General features: G+C 31.8%; 1 protein-coding gene across 1 annotated transcript in view; it reads left to right on the top strand.

Moving 5' to 3' along the window:
• Positions 1–16,939, top strand: part of LOC129226919 (serine/threonine-protein kinase/endoribonuclease IRE1-like) — a 75,259-nt gene that overhangs the window by 57,227 nt on the left and 1,093 nt on the right. Inside the window, 7 exon segments of the mRNA XM_054861548.1 lie at positions 1,871–2,000; positions 3,855–4,014; positions 5,680–5,873; positions 7,493–7,634; positions 9,075–9,202; positions 12,272–12,395; positions 15,604–15,671. Of these exon segments, the coding sequence (XP_054717523.1) occupies positions 1,871–2,000; positions 3,855–4,014; positions 5,680–5,873; positions 7,493–7,634; positions 9,075–9,202; positions 12,272–12,395; positions 15,604–15,671 (946 nt within the window).

The raw sequence follows: 16,939 nt of genomic DNA, 5'->3' as shown, positions 1-16,939 counted from the left end.
TTAGCCCCCCCCCCCCATAAAAGTTCAAAGCACTCATAGCCTTGCAATCATGGAGTTTTTTTTTTTTAATCTTAAGTTTTATGATTCTGGAAAATATACTTTGAATATGAAAATTGCAAAACTAAGCCTCATTTCCCACTAACCTTCCCTTTGTGATTAAGCATTTCAGACATTTTTAGGAAAACTTTCAATACATTAAATCTTTTATCAAAGTGTCTCTTGTAGAAAAAGCAGTTTGTTTTCCTATACTTATTATACTACTTTATGTTATTTATTTGTTAGCATTAAATGAAATCTGCATGTAATATTTATAGTATAAATTTAGAGTAGTACCTTGAAAAATATTTTTTTACTCTTGAGAAGTGCTTAAATTTTTTTCTCCCTAAAGGGTATGAACCCTGTGATAAGAGATTTAATTTAAAATTCAAATATAAAATAATTTTATTATAAACTCAGTTGTAGCTTTGTTGAAAATCAAAACAATATTTTTTAAGTTTCAGTGTGAGTCATGAGGAAGTGCAAATTTCTCAGCAAATAGATGAAACTGATGAAGATGGGAACAAAATTAGAGACTGGGAAAAACAACAAGAGAATAATGTTTTTTTGCGTAGTGTATGATAACGCTATTAAGAAGCATTAGAAGGCAGAAAAACATAAAAATAATTTTTGACTAAATAAAGATAAAGCGCAGCTTCATCTATCCTTCAATGAGTCTACCAGCATCCCTGGTTCAAGTCAAAATGTATCATTATGCCTATTTAGTTCTAAAGAGGCTGCCTGAAGTGCTGAACTAAGTGCATCCCCCCCCATCCAAATATTTGTGTAAATAATATTATTCAACGGATCAAAATATCAGTTTCACAGGTGATAAAAGAATTGTAGGGGCATTCCAAGGTATTTTCGACATTATGTAGAGTCCATAACGTGACCTTTTTTTGCCATAACTTTTTAATTTACCGTTTGATTTGCAAATTATTTTAATTTGAGCTGGTGTGTTGGTAGGAAAAGATCAAAATAAAATAATATGCTAATCAAACAGTAAATTAAAAAGTTATGGCAAAAAAGGTCACGTTACGGACTCTACATAAATGTCAGAAATACCTTGGAATGCCCCTGTATCATTATTATATGTAATTAACGAATTATCTTCACGAATTTAACAGCTGGCAACTAATTTGCCTTTTGGTGCTTCCCTGGGTTAAATTATGAGTGGTCCTCCCAAGGTCCCCTTTTTGATCTTAACTGGTGCTCTTTAGTCCCCTTTTTGATTGAAAATGGTCCTCTTTTACCCTTTTCTGGAGCTAAAATGTGTTGGGAGCCCTGTAATAAAGAAGATCATATTTCTCAACCTTCTGAATAATTAGAAACTTGTTAGAATTACAAGCTTTTCCATGTATATATCGTATGTAAATATTATAGTTATAAAAAGAAGAAAGAAAATAAAGTTATGTATTTAATGTATTATGTATATATTGATTTTTTATAAAATTAGCTAAATGTTGGTTAGTGCAATCTTTATTAGTGCAGTTTATTTTTATCTAATTAAAGCCTTTCCCTGTAAGCCATATAAAATGTGTAAAATTTTATTTGTTAGGCATATTGTGCTACCATTAAAACTTATAAAATAGTGAAAACTTTTCTCTAAAAGTATTTTTCATATTAATGCTATATATTGTAAAATTACAACTTTTGTTTAAAATTGCAATAAAAAAAGCACATCATGTTTTAATGAGTTAGTAAAAAATCTTCTACTGAAGTAAGTGGAACTGAAAAAATTTAGGAGAAAATGGCAACCTAGATCAGCATTATGAATGTATGCATCATAATCTTCAGCTGTTGTGCATTATTTATTTTTCCTGAAATTTTTCAGAGGAATGTTTGAAAACAGAAATGTGGCTGTCAAAAGAATTCTGCCAGAATGTTTTAGTTTTGCAAATCGAGAGGTAGATATGTTGAGAGAATCAGATGAGCATCCGAATGTTATACGTTACTTCTGTATGGTATGTGTTGGTAAAAAAAATATAAACTTTTGTAAAATATAAATTACTAATTATAATGTTCAGTTAAAAAGCAGTAAAAAAGGATATGTAATTTTAAATTTTCTCAAAAAGTTTTTTTCAATCTTAAAATTGTTTATTGTTTTACAGTTTTTATGTATGTTTTTAAAAAAGTTTTTGTAAAATTTTTCATATCATCTTGTTTTTGTAATATATATGTTCTTGTGAAAAACCAAAATTAGAGAGCATAGACTTTCAACAGCGATTCACCAGAAATATTCAGTCTTTTGCATATGTCTTTGGTATCTGAATGCAATGGCCAATCCAAAAATTTTTCAAGGAAAGGGCGGTTGTATTTTTTTCTTGCCATTTACTATGTGTCCTGATTTGCAAAGGTTCATCACAAATGTTTCGGATTTCAAATTCTTAAACATTTCTGGGGGTGAGCCTCAAATATCTCTTCCCGTAACTTGAATATTATCGAAGATCCTCTAAACTTGCATTTTTTGAACTTCAATATCAAAATTTTACCAATGGAGTCCCTCAAGGGATGGGCGATGGCCCCATGGTTCATCCTTTGTATCCATCTTTGTCTAAATGTTGGAAGTCACTGCCTCATGTCCACATTTACCTGGACTTTATTTTGATCTTTTACAGTAACATATATATTTATTCATATATTACACTCTGATCAGTTTCTATTGCTTTTCAAATCATGTTCCATGTTTTGTTTTACTCACATATGATTTAAAAAAAATAGATTATTTTTATCAGTGCAACGAAAAGTGTTGATAATTTTTGTTGATGCTTTTTAAGTATATTTCTCTTGTCCATAAATGATGTAGCATATTTTTTCAAGATGTTTACCTGCCTCCCTTTCCTTATTCTCACAAAGTGTCACACTTTATCTTACCCCTCCCTTCTTTCATGCATGTTTTTCGTAAAGAGGGTAAAATTAGGTGATCTTAAAAATGGTTTTTAATTTCCCAGGGTTGCCAGCTGCTCCCCAAAAATGGTAAAACTTTGCAGCTACACAAGGGAGTTCTTTTGCTCCGGATTTCCCGGCCAAAATTTTCAAGCTTAAATTTAGCTATTTTAGCTTCTAACAAACATGTAAATATGGGAAATAAAAGATGCTTATACTCAAAGATTGAAATAATGTTTAAAGCTGTTGTATTACAAGTGCTTAAAATGATTATTAAAGCTCTAAAACATTTTTAGATAAGTGGCTTTAGTTATTTTTATTGATTTTTATACAGAATACCAAACTTCTGCACAAAATTTTAAATAGCTCCTCAAAATCACCACAGATGCTGTTTCTCCAAAGTTGGCAACCCTGATTACCAACCATTTGTAATTACAGTTAAGTCTGTAAAGTTTACTTCTTTTATCGTTTACATAATTATTTCTTTTTCATATATCAACTTCTGTTGGTATCTAAGCTCGAGGTATAGATAAAAATAATTTTCTAAGCAGGGTTTTTGAAATTGAAGGAACTATTTTTATGTTAAAGGGGGGAGGGGCTATTCATGTAAACCACATTAAAACAGATAAAATATAATGGGGAAATGATCTATCTTTTCATTAATTTGATGCTGTTTTATTTAATTGTAAAACAAGAAATTGTTAGAAAGTAGCATTAAAAATCATTTCCTTGTGTAAACAGATGTGTAGATATATTTTTAAAGTTCTGATATTAAAAAATGTAGTCACATGCAACACTTTTCAGTTTTTTAAATGTTGATTTTTCTTTTGGTATTTGATTAAGTTAACTGTATGATAATTATAGTTGCCTTGTATTTTTTAAAACAGCACTTAAACTAATGACTGTATTCATTTGTAATTGTTTCCAATTAGGAACAAGACAAGCAATTCCACTATATTGCATTAGAGCTATGTGCTGCTACGTTGTGTGATTATGTTGAAGATGAGAATTTTGATAAACATAATTTGAACCCAATAATGCTTTTACAGCAAGCTGCATCTGGTTTAGCACATTTGCATTCCCTTAAAATTGGTGAGTGAAAAAAAAAAAATTTACTGACTCAGATTTTTTTTCACTGTGCTATGAAAAGGTATTTTCTTCTGTCTATGTTTGTTTGCTGTTTTTGTTTGAAGTTTTGCCAATGCATAAATTTATGTTCTTTAAATGATCTAGAAATATGTCACTAATTCGTAATTTTTTGTAGTTAATTCTAAAATTTGTTTTCATTCTTTAAATTATGGTCTACCTATTTGCCTGCAAAATAGTTTACTGCAGCTTAGAAACCTGTTTATAACAATAAATACACCTCTAATGTTTTCTTTGATCCTAGTAGGATTGGTGTATATTCAATCTATCCTGCTTTGGCGTATAGCAATAATCATATTTAGTTACACCAGTCTTAACAATACATTCACGTATTTAGAAAGCTTGTAGTACATACAGGGCCGCAGAGAGCCTGGGCCCCTCCTGCTCTCCCAAAAAAGAAAAAAGAGGGGGAAAAGAAGAAAAAAAAGGAGGGAAAAAGAAGAGGAAAAAAGGGGGGGGGATCAAAACTGCTTACGAGAAAACAATCACGTCTATTTTAAGAGCCACGACAGTAAATACGAAAAGAGTAAATTTTATTTAGTCTTTATGTTTTCTCTCAATCAGAGTCCCCCCCCCCTTTTTTCTTTTTTTTTCTTTCCTTCTTTTTTTGGTGTCATTGTCGCCGGGCTCCCCCAAGCCCCAGGCTACAAATTTCTGACTAGGCTGACATGACCTCTCGTCAGACTTGAGTACATACTTTGATTATTTAAATATTTTATGGAATGATCAGGCCCAAAATATTGCATAACAAAAGCTGTAGCTCATGAATGGTGCAAAATTGTGCTGGAGAATTCTGGAGTGAGGATTTTTGCAATCAGAATGTGCCATATTTGTTGCCTGAATCATGGTCACCCTCAAACTTGTAGTAGAGCAGAGAAAACTAGGTACCTCTCTTGGGTTTACTCATAGTCAGCATTTCGTATGTGTCATTGTTTGAACAGGGTTGCCACGCCACAGGGAAGACTAAAGAAACAGGAATAACAGAATTTTTTAAAAACCTAGGGGGCTCTGCCCCTTGCTCGCTAACGGCTTGTAACTTTTTTCCTTTGGAAATAGAAGCTCAGTTTTTCGAACATAGGTCGAGTTAGACCTGGAGTAAAAAAAGCCGCTCTTTCCAGTGGTGTCAAAAAGAAAACTGTAGGACAATTCCTTCACTTTTTACTGATAGATTTAATGAAGAAAGTACCCTAATGAGATGTAACCAAAGGTCGTTGTGACTTCCCAAAAAAAGTACCTTGTTCAACAAATTTTCCCCTAAGATTCAGGAAATTTGGAGAAGGTATTTTAACATTGCAGCTCTTTTTCACTGTAACTATTTTTACTAACTTCTTTCTTTTTATTATTGTTCTCTATTTTAATGATGCCTTGCTTCTCTCTTCTCATAAGCTGCCGATATGTGTTTATGCTCATATTTTATCATACGGTAAAATTCAAAATTTCATTCGATAAATTGAGAATTTCTGTCTACCAAAATTTTTGGTCCAGGGTGCCCCAGATTAACATGAAATTAGACATTCTTATACTGTGAAAGCAATTTTATTTATTAGCAATTGCCTTTATTTTGCTGTTTTTATCTTTCTTTTTTTATGCTTATTACTATTATTTCAACAGTTCATCGGGACATTAAGCCTCAAAATGTCTTGATTTCAATGCCTAATTCATCCGGAGAGGTTAAAGCCTTGATTTCTGATTTTGGAATGTGTAAGAAACTTGCAAATGGCCGAGTATCTTTTTCAAAACGATCGGGCACTGCTGGCACCGAAGGATGGATTGCTCCTGAAATGCTTTTAGGTGAAAAGAAAAGTGTAAGTCTGTATTTCTTTCTGAAAAAGTAATAATTAATAACTTTTGTATTCCATTTTAGTGTTAATATTTTGATATTCATGATTTTTCTGAAAAAATTCTGTACATTTGTGTTTGACTGAAAATTTAATGAAAAAAAATTCCATAGTACTGTCAGCCCCGCTTAATCGGCTATCAGACAAACGAATACTCTGCTTATGGGGAAAAAATCTCCTGGAACTGAATATTTCCCCACAGGTGTGATCCCTGCTTAATCAAATTATTTCCCCGGATAATCAAATAATAGTAATTAGCTTTCTCATATATTTTTGAGAAAAATTTTGAATACTTTAAAAATTAAATAAATAAGAGCTATTATTAACGTAAAAATTTGAAATAGTATTTTTCAGCAAACAGGCGAGAAAAACAACATTCATATTCCATCAAAACATTTCCACTATTCTATCTAGTTTGTTTTATAATTGTTGACAGTTGATAATTAAATTAAGAAACACGAAGTATAAACATTGCAGACGATAAGAAATTGATAAATATTAATTATGTAAAACATGGTCTCAAAACACTTTGAGCAAGGAATCTACTATTATGGACTGAAAAAGGTGTCAAAACAAAGATTTAATACCTCAAGTGGTAAGTTACATATTTATAATTTTCATACATACTTGTATTATATATACTTAATTATTATGCTATTTTGTTGATCACTTAGCTTATTTAAAATGCTTTTTAATCAACAACATTTTTCTTTTATTACTTAGTTATTAAATTATTATTTCGTTTAAAGACAAAAGTTGTCAACCATGAAAGGTAAAGAAAATTTCCCTGCTTAATCAAATAGTATTTCTTGGAACCGACGGTTTTTGTTTAAGCGGGGCCGATAGCAGATAATAGTTTTAGTAGTAAGTTACCGCCCTTAAACCAGAGAGGCTAAGGCAGAACTACATGCAATATACCAGAGTGGTGAGATAAATTCATTTTATCTACCAGTTTGTTGGAACTCTCAGCTTCAATGAGATGACATCTGCCTCCGGCTCGGTTATTCACTATTCCTGACTGAAGAGTTCTAATAAGAACAAAACTGCATTCTGAGGATGTGATAACCCAGCTGTCTGGTATATTTATTGCATCTGGGGGGGGGGAGGTACATAATGTATTTTTTTAAAAAGTAGTGCGTTTTGGAATTATGTCTGGAAAAAGAAAAGATTTTAAATTTTTACAGCACTAATATAGTTTTAATATAAAGTTAGAAGAGTAATGAAACACAAAATAGATTAAAAAAATACTAATAATGATTTAATTGATTGCTTTTATTTCCAATTTTTTTTTTTTTTTTTTTTGAAACAAAAAGGAAATGAACTGTCCAGATAATTCTGTTTTCAATTGCATTATTTTTGTTTATAGCTAAATAAATGTGATTGTGTTGTTCATTAATGTAATCTTATCATTTTGAACGTTGAAGCTTTTAATACATATAACTCATCTTTACTTAATGTTACTTCTTTTCACACTTATTAGCATGTGCTGGCTGTAAATGAACCTTATTTATTATTTAGATTTAAGTAAAATAGTATAAATGAATTCAACAAATAATTATTAATTAATCATATGCCATTCCTTTTAGACATGTGCTGTTGATACATTTTCTCTTGGGTTGGTATTTTATTATGTTTTGACTGAAGGAGAACATCCATTTGGAGAACCTGTTATGCGACAAGGAAATATAATAAATAAGGAATATTCCTTAAAACATTTAGATGAAGAAAGTAAGAAAATTAATTTTATTTTCATGTATAAATAGTTATACATAATGTGTAGTATTAATGAAAATACATGAGCTTGATTTACAGTATAATTCTTATCAAGTCATTATTTATAAATTTAATTAACATGCATTGATGTAATTGCTATGGATGTTCTGTTTTTCTGAATTTTCAATCTGTGATTAGCTTGCATTTTAGTACAGATAACTCCCGGAATAGGGTGACATGGTAACTGCGGATAAGCAAATTCGTGGATAATCCACAAATTAGGTAAAAAAGATGCTAGTGTTTGCAAATAGTGCTTAAAAAGATCAATGACACTTGCTAACATTTAAACTATCACCAAAACGATAAAAGTGTATGTAAAAGCTAGAAAAGGGATAACTCATTATTGCAAGCAGATTACACACACATACGAGCAAATCGTGCAAGCAGATTAACTGCAACAGGTCAAGTTAGGTTACTCCAAAAACACATGGAATGAGAGAAGAATTCTTTCAATACTGGCTCAGGCATTTGTTTTTTCAAGTATGTAATGAAGATCTAAAAATCAGTTAGTGGGGTGAATGTAAGAGTTAGTAAGTAGTGACGATGTAAAGAAACAATGTCGATCTAAAAATCAATCAGTCAGGTTTCAGTAACATTAAAAGATTTAATGTCATTAGAAGAGAATTGGATGAAAGCAATAGAAATGTCCAAAAATGAATTTTGCACTAGTTGAGAAAAATGTGTGCATTTATCTACATTTAGTTAATGTTTGCCGTTTTTTTTCTTTGAAAGTGTGAAAGGCTTAGGATAAGACGCCCGTGAATAATGTGGAGTTTGCTGTATAGCATTTTTGTTCTTAACGTATGCTGTATTTTTGAGTTTTTTTTTCTTTTTCTTCCCACACTTGAATATCTGTTCTGATAACCTTCTTTTTGACTCTGCTCTGTTCAAAATGTGTTTTAAATAATTTTTCTATGCATATATTTTTGTTCCTTTGCACTTCAGCAAATTCCGTAAATAAATACAATCCTGCTCTTCAATAAATAAAACAGGTTCTTATTTTTTATTTAAAAAAAAACTCATTTAGTTGCATATAATATAAATAATGTTCTCCGTCAACAAAAGGCGAGAAAAAATTGCATTCACAATTCCATCACAATAACTAACTGTTCTGTAACATTTTTTAAGCTGTTGCCATTACAAAAAAGGAAATAAAAAATGCATATTATAAATAGGAACAGAAGTTAAGTAGAATTTTATGCATTGCAGATGATAATATAACAGCAAATTAATTCAACGCACAGCAAACAAAAAATTAATAAAAACCGTAACCTTATATTGACATTTTAATTTCTAGTTTTGTTTATCAAAAATGTTGTTGTATTTTTGAATTGTATCAGTCATGTTGTTTGTAAGTATATATTCTTTATTAATGAAATGAAATGCTTCCATTAGAATTTCCCGAAGCTGTTTATCTTATTGGACAGATGCTGAAGCATGAGGCATCAGAAAGACCATCCATTGCTGCTGTTTTAAGACACCCGTTTTTCTGGTCAAAAGAAAAGATATTATTTTTCTTTCAGGTACCGTTTATCACTAAAATTACTTATTTGTTTTATTCAAGTAGTGTTATTTAAGTACAGCTTTTAACATTTAATCCAAATATTTAAAAAAGGTCTTGATTCCCACTTATTGAATTTTAAGGATTCTGTTACCAATAGAGGTAAATTATTTTTCAAAAAAATATTTGCAACCTTAATATGTATGAGTTTAATATAATTTGTTCTTCCCATCTTGCAACATGATTACATCAGCAGAACTTGCAAATTGCCAGTAGCATTGAAACACCCGGCTCTTTGCTTCATTCTCTTCCCTTTCAACTTCAACTCAAGTCTGACTTGGTTGTTTTTCGGCGACTAAGTTGAGTCTGCCCAGTTTTGCCGATAGCTTTGGCTTGTTGCTCTTAACATGCATTTCACAGCTCTAAACGTTTCAAATATTTTTTTCAGGCTATAATGTTTGCTTTATAGGTCATTTAAAGTGCGATGAGCTACTTATATTTGTAAAAAACTCATTTTCAATATTTCGTTAAACCTGTCATTGTAAATTTCACAGCCATAATAAACAAGTTATTTTTAACTTTGGCTCTTCTTGATGTTTCACCAGATAAAGACATAAGAAAAAGACATAAGATAATTTTTCAAGATCTATCACACATCAAGGTTGAACTTTCACTAAATGTTAGGCCGAGAAGCTCACAGCTGAACATAGAATAAGAAATGTTTTTTTCATTCATAAATGAATTAAATTCTACAAGAATTTTTATAACTAATCTGGCCATAAGTTGGCTCATTATTTCATTGTAAATTGCATTTCATTTTGCTACTGAAATTTATAAAAAAATTTAAAATAAATTTAGACCTATGCCCTTTGTGTAACCTATAACCTGAAAGTCTAGTTAAGAGTGATAAAAATGTTGATTGAGTAAATTCGATTTATTTTAAATTAAGTTATGATAATAAGAAAAATAATAACAAACTGACAAAAATAACACTGTGCTGCAAAAAAATCCCTTCAAAATGCTTCTGACGTATCGTCGGCTCATTCTTATGTAAAATGACCCCTGAATCCAAATATGACCTCTGTTTTCCTCCTATATGTACCAATATTTTTTAAAGCCCCCCCCCAGTTTTTTTCAATTTTCCTTAGTTTTAGAACAATTATTATTATTATTATTATTATTATTATTATTATTATTATTTTTTTGAAGGTGAAAGGAGCTTTATATTAACTGCTAATATAGTTTGGTGGGTAAGAGAGGTTCTAAGTGCAAGATCATGGACACTTATTGCAAAAAAGAAGACTTGGGGGTATACACCCCCCCCCTCCCCAAAAAACAAAAATAGAAAAATCACGAAAAATAATCTTTTTATTCTGCTTTTTAGAAAAAGATGTTTCTAAAAAAAATTTTGGTGAAGAATGAGAGAATAAAACTCGCTTCCATGACTCCTCTGTCGAAAAATTTTTTCACGATGTAAAAAAAATTAAAAAAAAAAAAACTATCATGTGAATGTCACATGTTGCATACGAGTTGAATCGCAGGTCTTCATTCAGAAAGACATTCTTCTGACTGATTCGTATGTAAAATGACCCCTTGTTTTCAAATACGACCACCTGTCCCCTCATTATGCCCTCTTTTTAGAACCTCCCCCCTCCTCTGATTCAGAGACCATTTTTTTTATTTGCAGGGGGAAAAAGAGCATTTCAATAACCGTAAACATTATTCTGAATGATTAGAGAGGTGCAAAGCTCAAAATCTTGTGCATATGTAGCAAAAAGGTAAATATGGGGGGCACCCGCCCAAACCCAATGTGCAGCAAAAAAACTCCCAAATGCTTCTGAGGCTATTCCGGCTGATTCTTCTGCAAATTGACCCCCTGAATTCCAATATGATCTCCGTTTTCCTTCTACACGTATCAATTTTTGTAGAAAAGCACCCCTCCCTTTTTTTTAATTGGGGCAGTAAGTTTTCTTTTTTGCCATACTGTGTGAGTAATAGTTTCCTCCTTAAGGAGGTAACCTCTGCAAATTGAATCGTTACTAACACCCATTATAGCAAGGTGCTGCTTTAAGGTGTAAAGTCCAGTAAGAAGACCAAAAGCCTTCCTAATACTAATTTTGTTAAGAAGCCTATTGCACTTCTGGCAGGTGATCCTCAGAGAGAGTCAGGCCTGTCCTCCTTAGAAAAACAAGCTGAATATGTTCAATGTCATCGCGAGATAACCTCTCCGACGGGAAGGTTTCTTTCACAACTGCCATACGCACTGCTTGAGCATAGGACTGTGGTTTACCAGTCCTTACTCTTTAAGATGCAGCAGTTTGTGCAGGAGAAGGAGTTGAAACCTCTGCTTGATGATGTTTGGTTTCTCCTACCTTCTCAGGATTGGCTGGCCCAGTGGCGTTTGCCTTCTGTAACAGCCTCCCTACTCCTGCCTGTGCCTGTTGCATTTTTGTGCATAAATGAGTACCCCCTGCCCCCCTACTGCAGTGTCAGTAGGTTGCAGACCAGCACCCTCACCTCCTTCAGCAGCAAGGTTGCTGGTTCTCTCCTTCAAGCCAGTATCCAGCTCCAAAGGAGCTGGGAACTGGGCGGTGGTAAAAAGTCAATACCCGCACAACCACCCTGTACTAGTGCAAGGCAAATTACAACGAGGTTTTGCCCGGTTCCTCGAGGGAACCGTTTAGACATCATACAACCTAGATGCCATCCATCTATCAGCACGGTGCGTATTTTAGTCGCCTTTTACGACATGCATGGAGTACATTGGGACTATTCTGCTCCGGTCACCACACGGATTCCAACATGATAATTAGAATGTCTGTTTTCTTTTCTTAATGTAATATTCACGTCTTTGTTGCACTTTATCTATTTTGAATTGCCCAGAAAATCACAGCTGGTGTTGATGATCAAGGAAAATAGTTTGCTCTTGTGTAACATTAATTGTTTCATTATATATATATATATATATATATATATATATATATATATATATATATATATATAGTGTTTTATGTGTGTTTTAAACTCAGGCTTAAAATTGTTTCTGTTTGTAAAATAATTCTTTTCTGATATTATGGTTTTTCTATTTTAGGATATTAGTGATCGCATTGAAAAAGAATCTGTTGCTAGTGAAATAGTAAAAGCTCTTGAAAAGGGTGGTTATTATATTTTATCAGGAGACTGGCAGGACCATATCACTGTTGAATTACAGGATGGTAATATTTTTTCTTGATTGTTAATACTGTTGTATATGAGTTGGAATTTATAGTTTTATGTCTCATTTTTATTTTTTTCAAGGCAGAATAATAACTATTTTGCTGAATGCTTTCATTTTATAAACGATTCTAAAGCTGATAAATAAATACCTTTGTGCTGAAAAGTAAAGTAAGAAATAACAACGTCAAAAAAGCACAAACTGCAGATTACTGCAGACACGTGTTTTGGTGTTACAGGGAACGCCTTTTTCAACGCCTTTTTCAATGAACTTATGGATGAAAAGACATCCGACAAAATGTCTTTGTGGAATGTCTTTTCATCCATTGATTTTTAGCTTCTCTTTCATGTATGTATGTGTGCGGGGCATGGCAGCTTTTTATTTAAGAATTTTCTTTGAAAAAGGGGGATTAAATTTGAAACTAAACACAATTTCAAGATCTCAAACTGGAAAAAATTCAAAGAGATTATTGTATATTTTAGAGAGATGAAGGTTGTAGAAAGATTTTTGTATAAGAAGCTGAAAGTACAGAAATAAGATTTCTTATCTTTGAACAAACCAACTTTATAGGTTAAAAGATTGTAGCATAAAATTTCAAAATGTGAATTTTTAAAATTGTACTGAGGTAACAAATTTTGTAATATTTTTAAAATATTTAAGTGTAAAACAAAAATTAAAATTCTGTCGTCACCCCCCAGATGGGTGCATATGTATATACATATATGTGTATATCTGCTCCAGTCTCTCGATTCAGCTCCTAATTTATGTTGATTGTAGATGTTAAAATGAGTAAGTAGTGTAGCTTTAAAAATCAGGTTTTAAGAGCCATTGTCTGTAAGGATTTGGCAGGTTGTGATTGTTGACATTTTTAATTTTCTTTATTTTTGCAAATGTTGTTCCTTATTATGAATGTAATGTTTGTGCAAAATATGAGCTTTGTCTGCCTTACCGTTTTTGGGAAATTAAATTTTTTAATTTAGGGGGCGTGGCACATTTTTGCGTGCTTTTCAAATTTGCAGATTTTAAAGTTCTTGTTGCTTTAAGTGCCCCTATAATGATATGGATTTTCAAATTCTATACTATTATATGGTCTTCTTAGATACTATTACAGCTGTCAAATCGGTGTCACTACGAGGGCGACGGCCACAAACTCCGTTTAAAAATGACCGAAAATTAATTTTTTTTACTACATTCAATGCCAATTTTCTCAAAGCGCCTTCATGATGACACCAACGTTTTTACATAAATTCCTAGCTACATTTGCATACATCAAAAATATGTAATAAAATTGGTGTCACTATAAGGGCGCCAGAAGATATTGGAACTTTTATGTGATAAATTTCACAAAAATGCAAAAGTTTAAAATCTAACTACTACTCTCGCCCTCATAGCAGAGATCTGAAACTAATTAAGTTTGATAACCAACATGTTCGTCTAACATATGAACTAAAAAAAATCGGTGTCACTCCAATTACTTTTGGAAATATAATCATTAGAAATTAGTATGTTATGGAGTTATTTAAAAAAAGACTTTTCTAATTCGAATGGGTTCTTGCACGGTTTGTTTTAAACTTTAATATAAAATCACAGTAGTGACACCTAAAATAATGTTTCTAATGCTTTTTGTAAAAAAAGCTTTGTAAAAAGCATTAGAAATACAGTAAATCGATATAGGTACAGATGGATGTATTGTGTAATGTGCATTATAGGCTAAAATAGTCTTACTAAAATTCATATTTTTTCAATCACACGAATTTTTTATCTGTTATTTATATTAAAAATGCAACTATTTATAAAAATGTCTTAAATAGTTATGGACATAATGTATTATATAGCGAGCATTCAGAATCTGAAACATAATTTGAGGATGACGTAGACTAAAACAAAGAAAACATAAAAAATCAAATCACCCAGTTTCAGAAAGACGGTCATCTCTTATTGATTTGGTAATTTTGTAGCACAAAGCTTGGGAAAACATGATATCCCGGAGAAATAGTAGAAGTTGACCATTTGCTAATCTAAATACAACTAGCCCCCTCATAGCAGAGATCTGAAACTAATTAAGCTTGATAACCAACACGTTTGTCTAAACTTTGAACTAATAAAATTAGTGTCACTCCTACTACTTTTGGAAATATAATCATTCGAAGTTAGTATGTTGTGGTGCATTTTTTTCATTTATTATTATTATTTTTAATTTATTTTATTTGTTCATTTATGTATTATGTTAATTTAATCTTATCACATCCAAACAGTGTTTTGACTATATTTATTTCTAATTTATTAGAAAGAAGCAACGTTTTAACATAAACAGCTTTGGGCAGTAAGAGCGTCTTTATCTTGAATAGAAAATGATCGTTTTGATATAGGTACAGGTGGATCTATTGTGCATAATATGTTTAGATTATCATACCAATACTCGCCTTTTTTCTGGTCAAATAAATTTATTTATTCCAATCCTTCTTGCAATGCATTTGACCTTTTAAACAGAGTTTGTGGCCATCGCCCTCGTAGTGACACCGATTTGACAGCTGTAATAATATCTAAGAAGACCATATAATAGTATAGAATTTAAAAATCCATATCATTATAGGGGCACTTAAAGCAACAAGAACTTTAAAATCTGCAAATTTGAAAAGAACGCAAAAATGTGCCACACCCCCTAAATCAAAAAATTTAATTTCCCAAAAACGGTAAGGCAGACAAAGCTCATATTTTGCACAAACATTACATTCATGATAAGGAACAACCTATGTGAAAATAATAAAAATTAAAAACGTCAACAATCACAAATGCCATAAACTGCCTGATTCATACAGACAGTGGCTCTTAAGTAGTCAGGTTGTGGTGACCATGAAAGATTTCATGTCATTGGGATCGAAGGGGAAGAAAGACATAGGTATGCCTGGAAATAGGTTTTGCACTTGTTAAATTAAAATGTGTGCATTTACCTACATTCAGTTAATTGTCACCGAAAAAAAATGTTTTTTTTTTCTTTGAACGTGTGAATGGTCGTGGATAATCCGCCACCATAATAATATGTATGCTAAGTGCATTAGGTTATTCTGAGCATCCCAACAAAGATAAATGTTTCCTTCCTCTTTCGCATTGACATTTCTTTTCCAAAGTAGAAATTTAAATTGATTTGATGTTCTGTACTTAGATTTTCTGTACTTTAATGTGCATATCTTTCTTTTTTATTAATGCAGACCTAAGGAAATTCAGAACTTACAAAGGTCATTCTGTCAGAGATTTATTAAGAGCTATGAGAAACAAAGTAAGATTTTTTAGTTTTTTATGCTTTTTGATTTTCTTGAGTATGTCATATCTGTGTATTTATTTATCAACAATCTTTACGTTACCTCTTGTCATTGTATACCGTTTCACTTTCTTCCAAAATTATTTCAAAGAAAGGGCTTAGGGCATGATTTGCAATAAAAGGTATTGTCAAATTTTAGTGCATCTACCGAGCAACAATTTCATAAATGAAGACCTTTGTACTAGAAGAGAACAGTTCTGTTTTAAAAACTTTTAAAAATTGCAAAATAAAAAATGCTTTGAAAATTAGCGATTTAAGAGTTTCTCTGTGTATTCAATATTGTATGTAAGTTTGGCTCTAAAAAACCAATTTCAATGACATTTTAATAAAATGAAATTTAACCTATTTTTGAGCAATCACATTGCTTGTTGTTCCTCATTTGACAGTTTTGATTGGCCTATGTTTTTATCCCCCCCCCCCCCCCACCTTCCTCTGCAGCACTACCATGGACCGGCCCCTCTCGATGCTGCTTCTCCAGCAATAACAATCTCCAGGTTGCGTCCATATCCTACACACATGCATACATACACACACCTACCTCCATACATACACACACCTACCCACCCACATACATGCACACACCTACCCACCCACATACATGCACACACCTACCCATGCACACACATACACACACACACACACACACACACACACACTCATTCCTGCATACATACACACAAGCCTACATACACACATGCATTCTTAATTGCAAAAAACAAAATTTGAATTCAAGATGTCAAAATTCTTAAGCCCATGCAATTTTTTGCCCTAATGCTAAATTTAATGTAATCCTTTTGAGCAAGCAGGTAATGTTTTTCACTACCTTGTAAATTTTTTTTATTTACTCTATAAGTAGCTGATTGTTTATTAATGCTAAATGTGTTTCAAACCAGTCTTGTACATGATATAGCATTTTCCCCCCTTCACTACTTCTTAAAACCAAACCTTTAGATTTAAGTGCTCTTAAACATTGATTTGTTTTTCATAGTGCATTCTTATACAGCTTTTGCTTAAAACCTTGAAAAAAAAAAAAAAAAAAAAGGGTGGACACATACTTATTAGTCATTTATTTGGGACATAATTTTTCATATCCAATGACAATAAACGCATTGCAGCAAACATTTTGATTGAAGTTTAATTCTGTTAGGTTAAAGTTGCGCAAGGTTGCTGGTAATTTTTTTTTTCCTTCCAAAATTTCTAAAGAATGGACTTTATTTTTGTTTATT

This window comes from Uloborus diversus, chromosome 7 (genome assembly GCF_026930045.1).
Source record: "Uloborus diversus isolate 005 chromosome 7, Udiv.v.3.1, whole genome shotgun sequence".
NCBI classification, from domain to species: domain Eukaryota; kingdom Metazoa; phylum Arthropoda; class Arachnida; order Araneae; family Uloboridae; genus Uloborus; species Uloborus diversus.
Note: the sequence above shows the minus strand (reverse complement) of the source record. Positions and strands in the feature narration are given on the sequence as shown.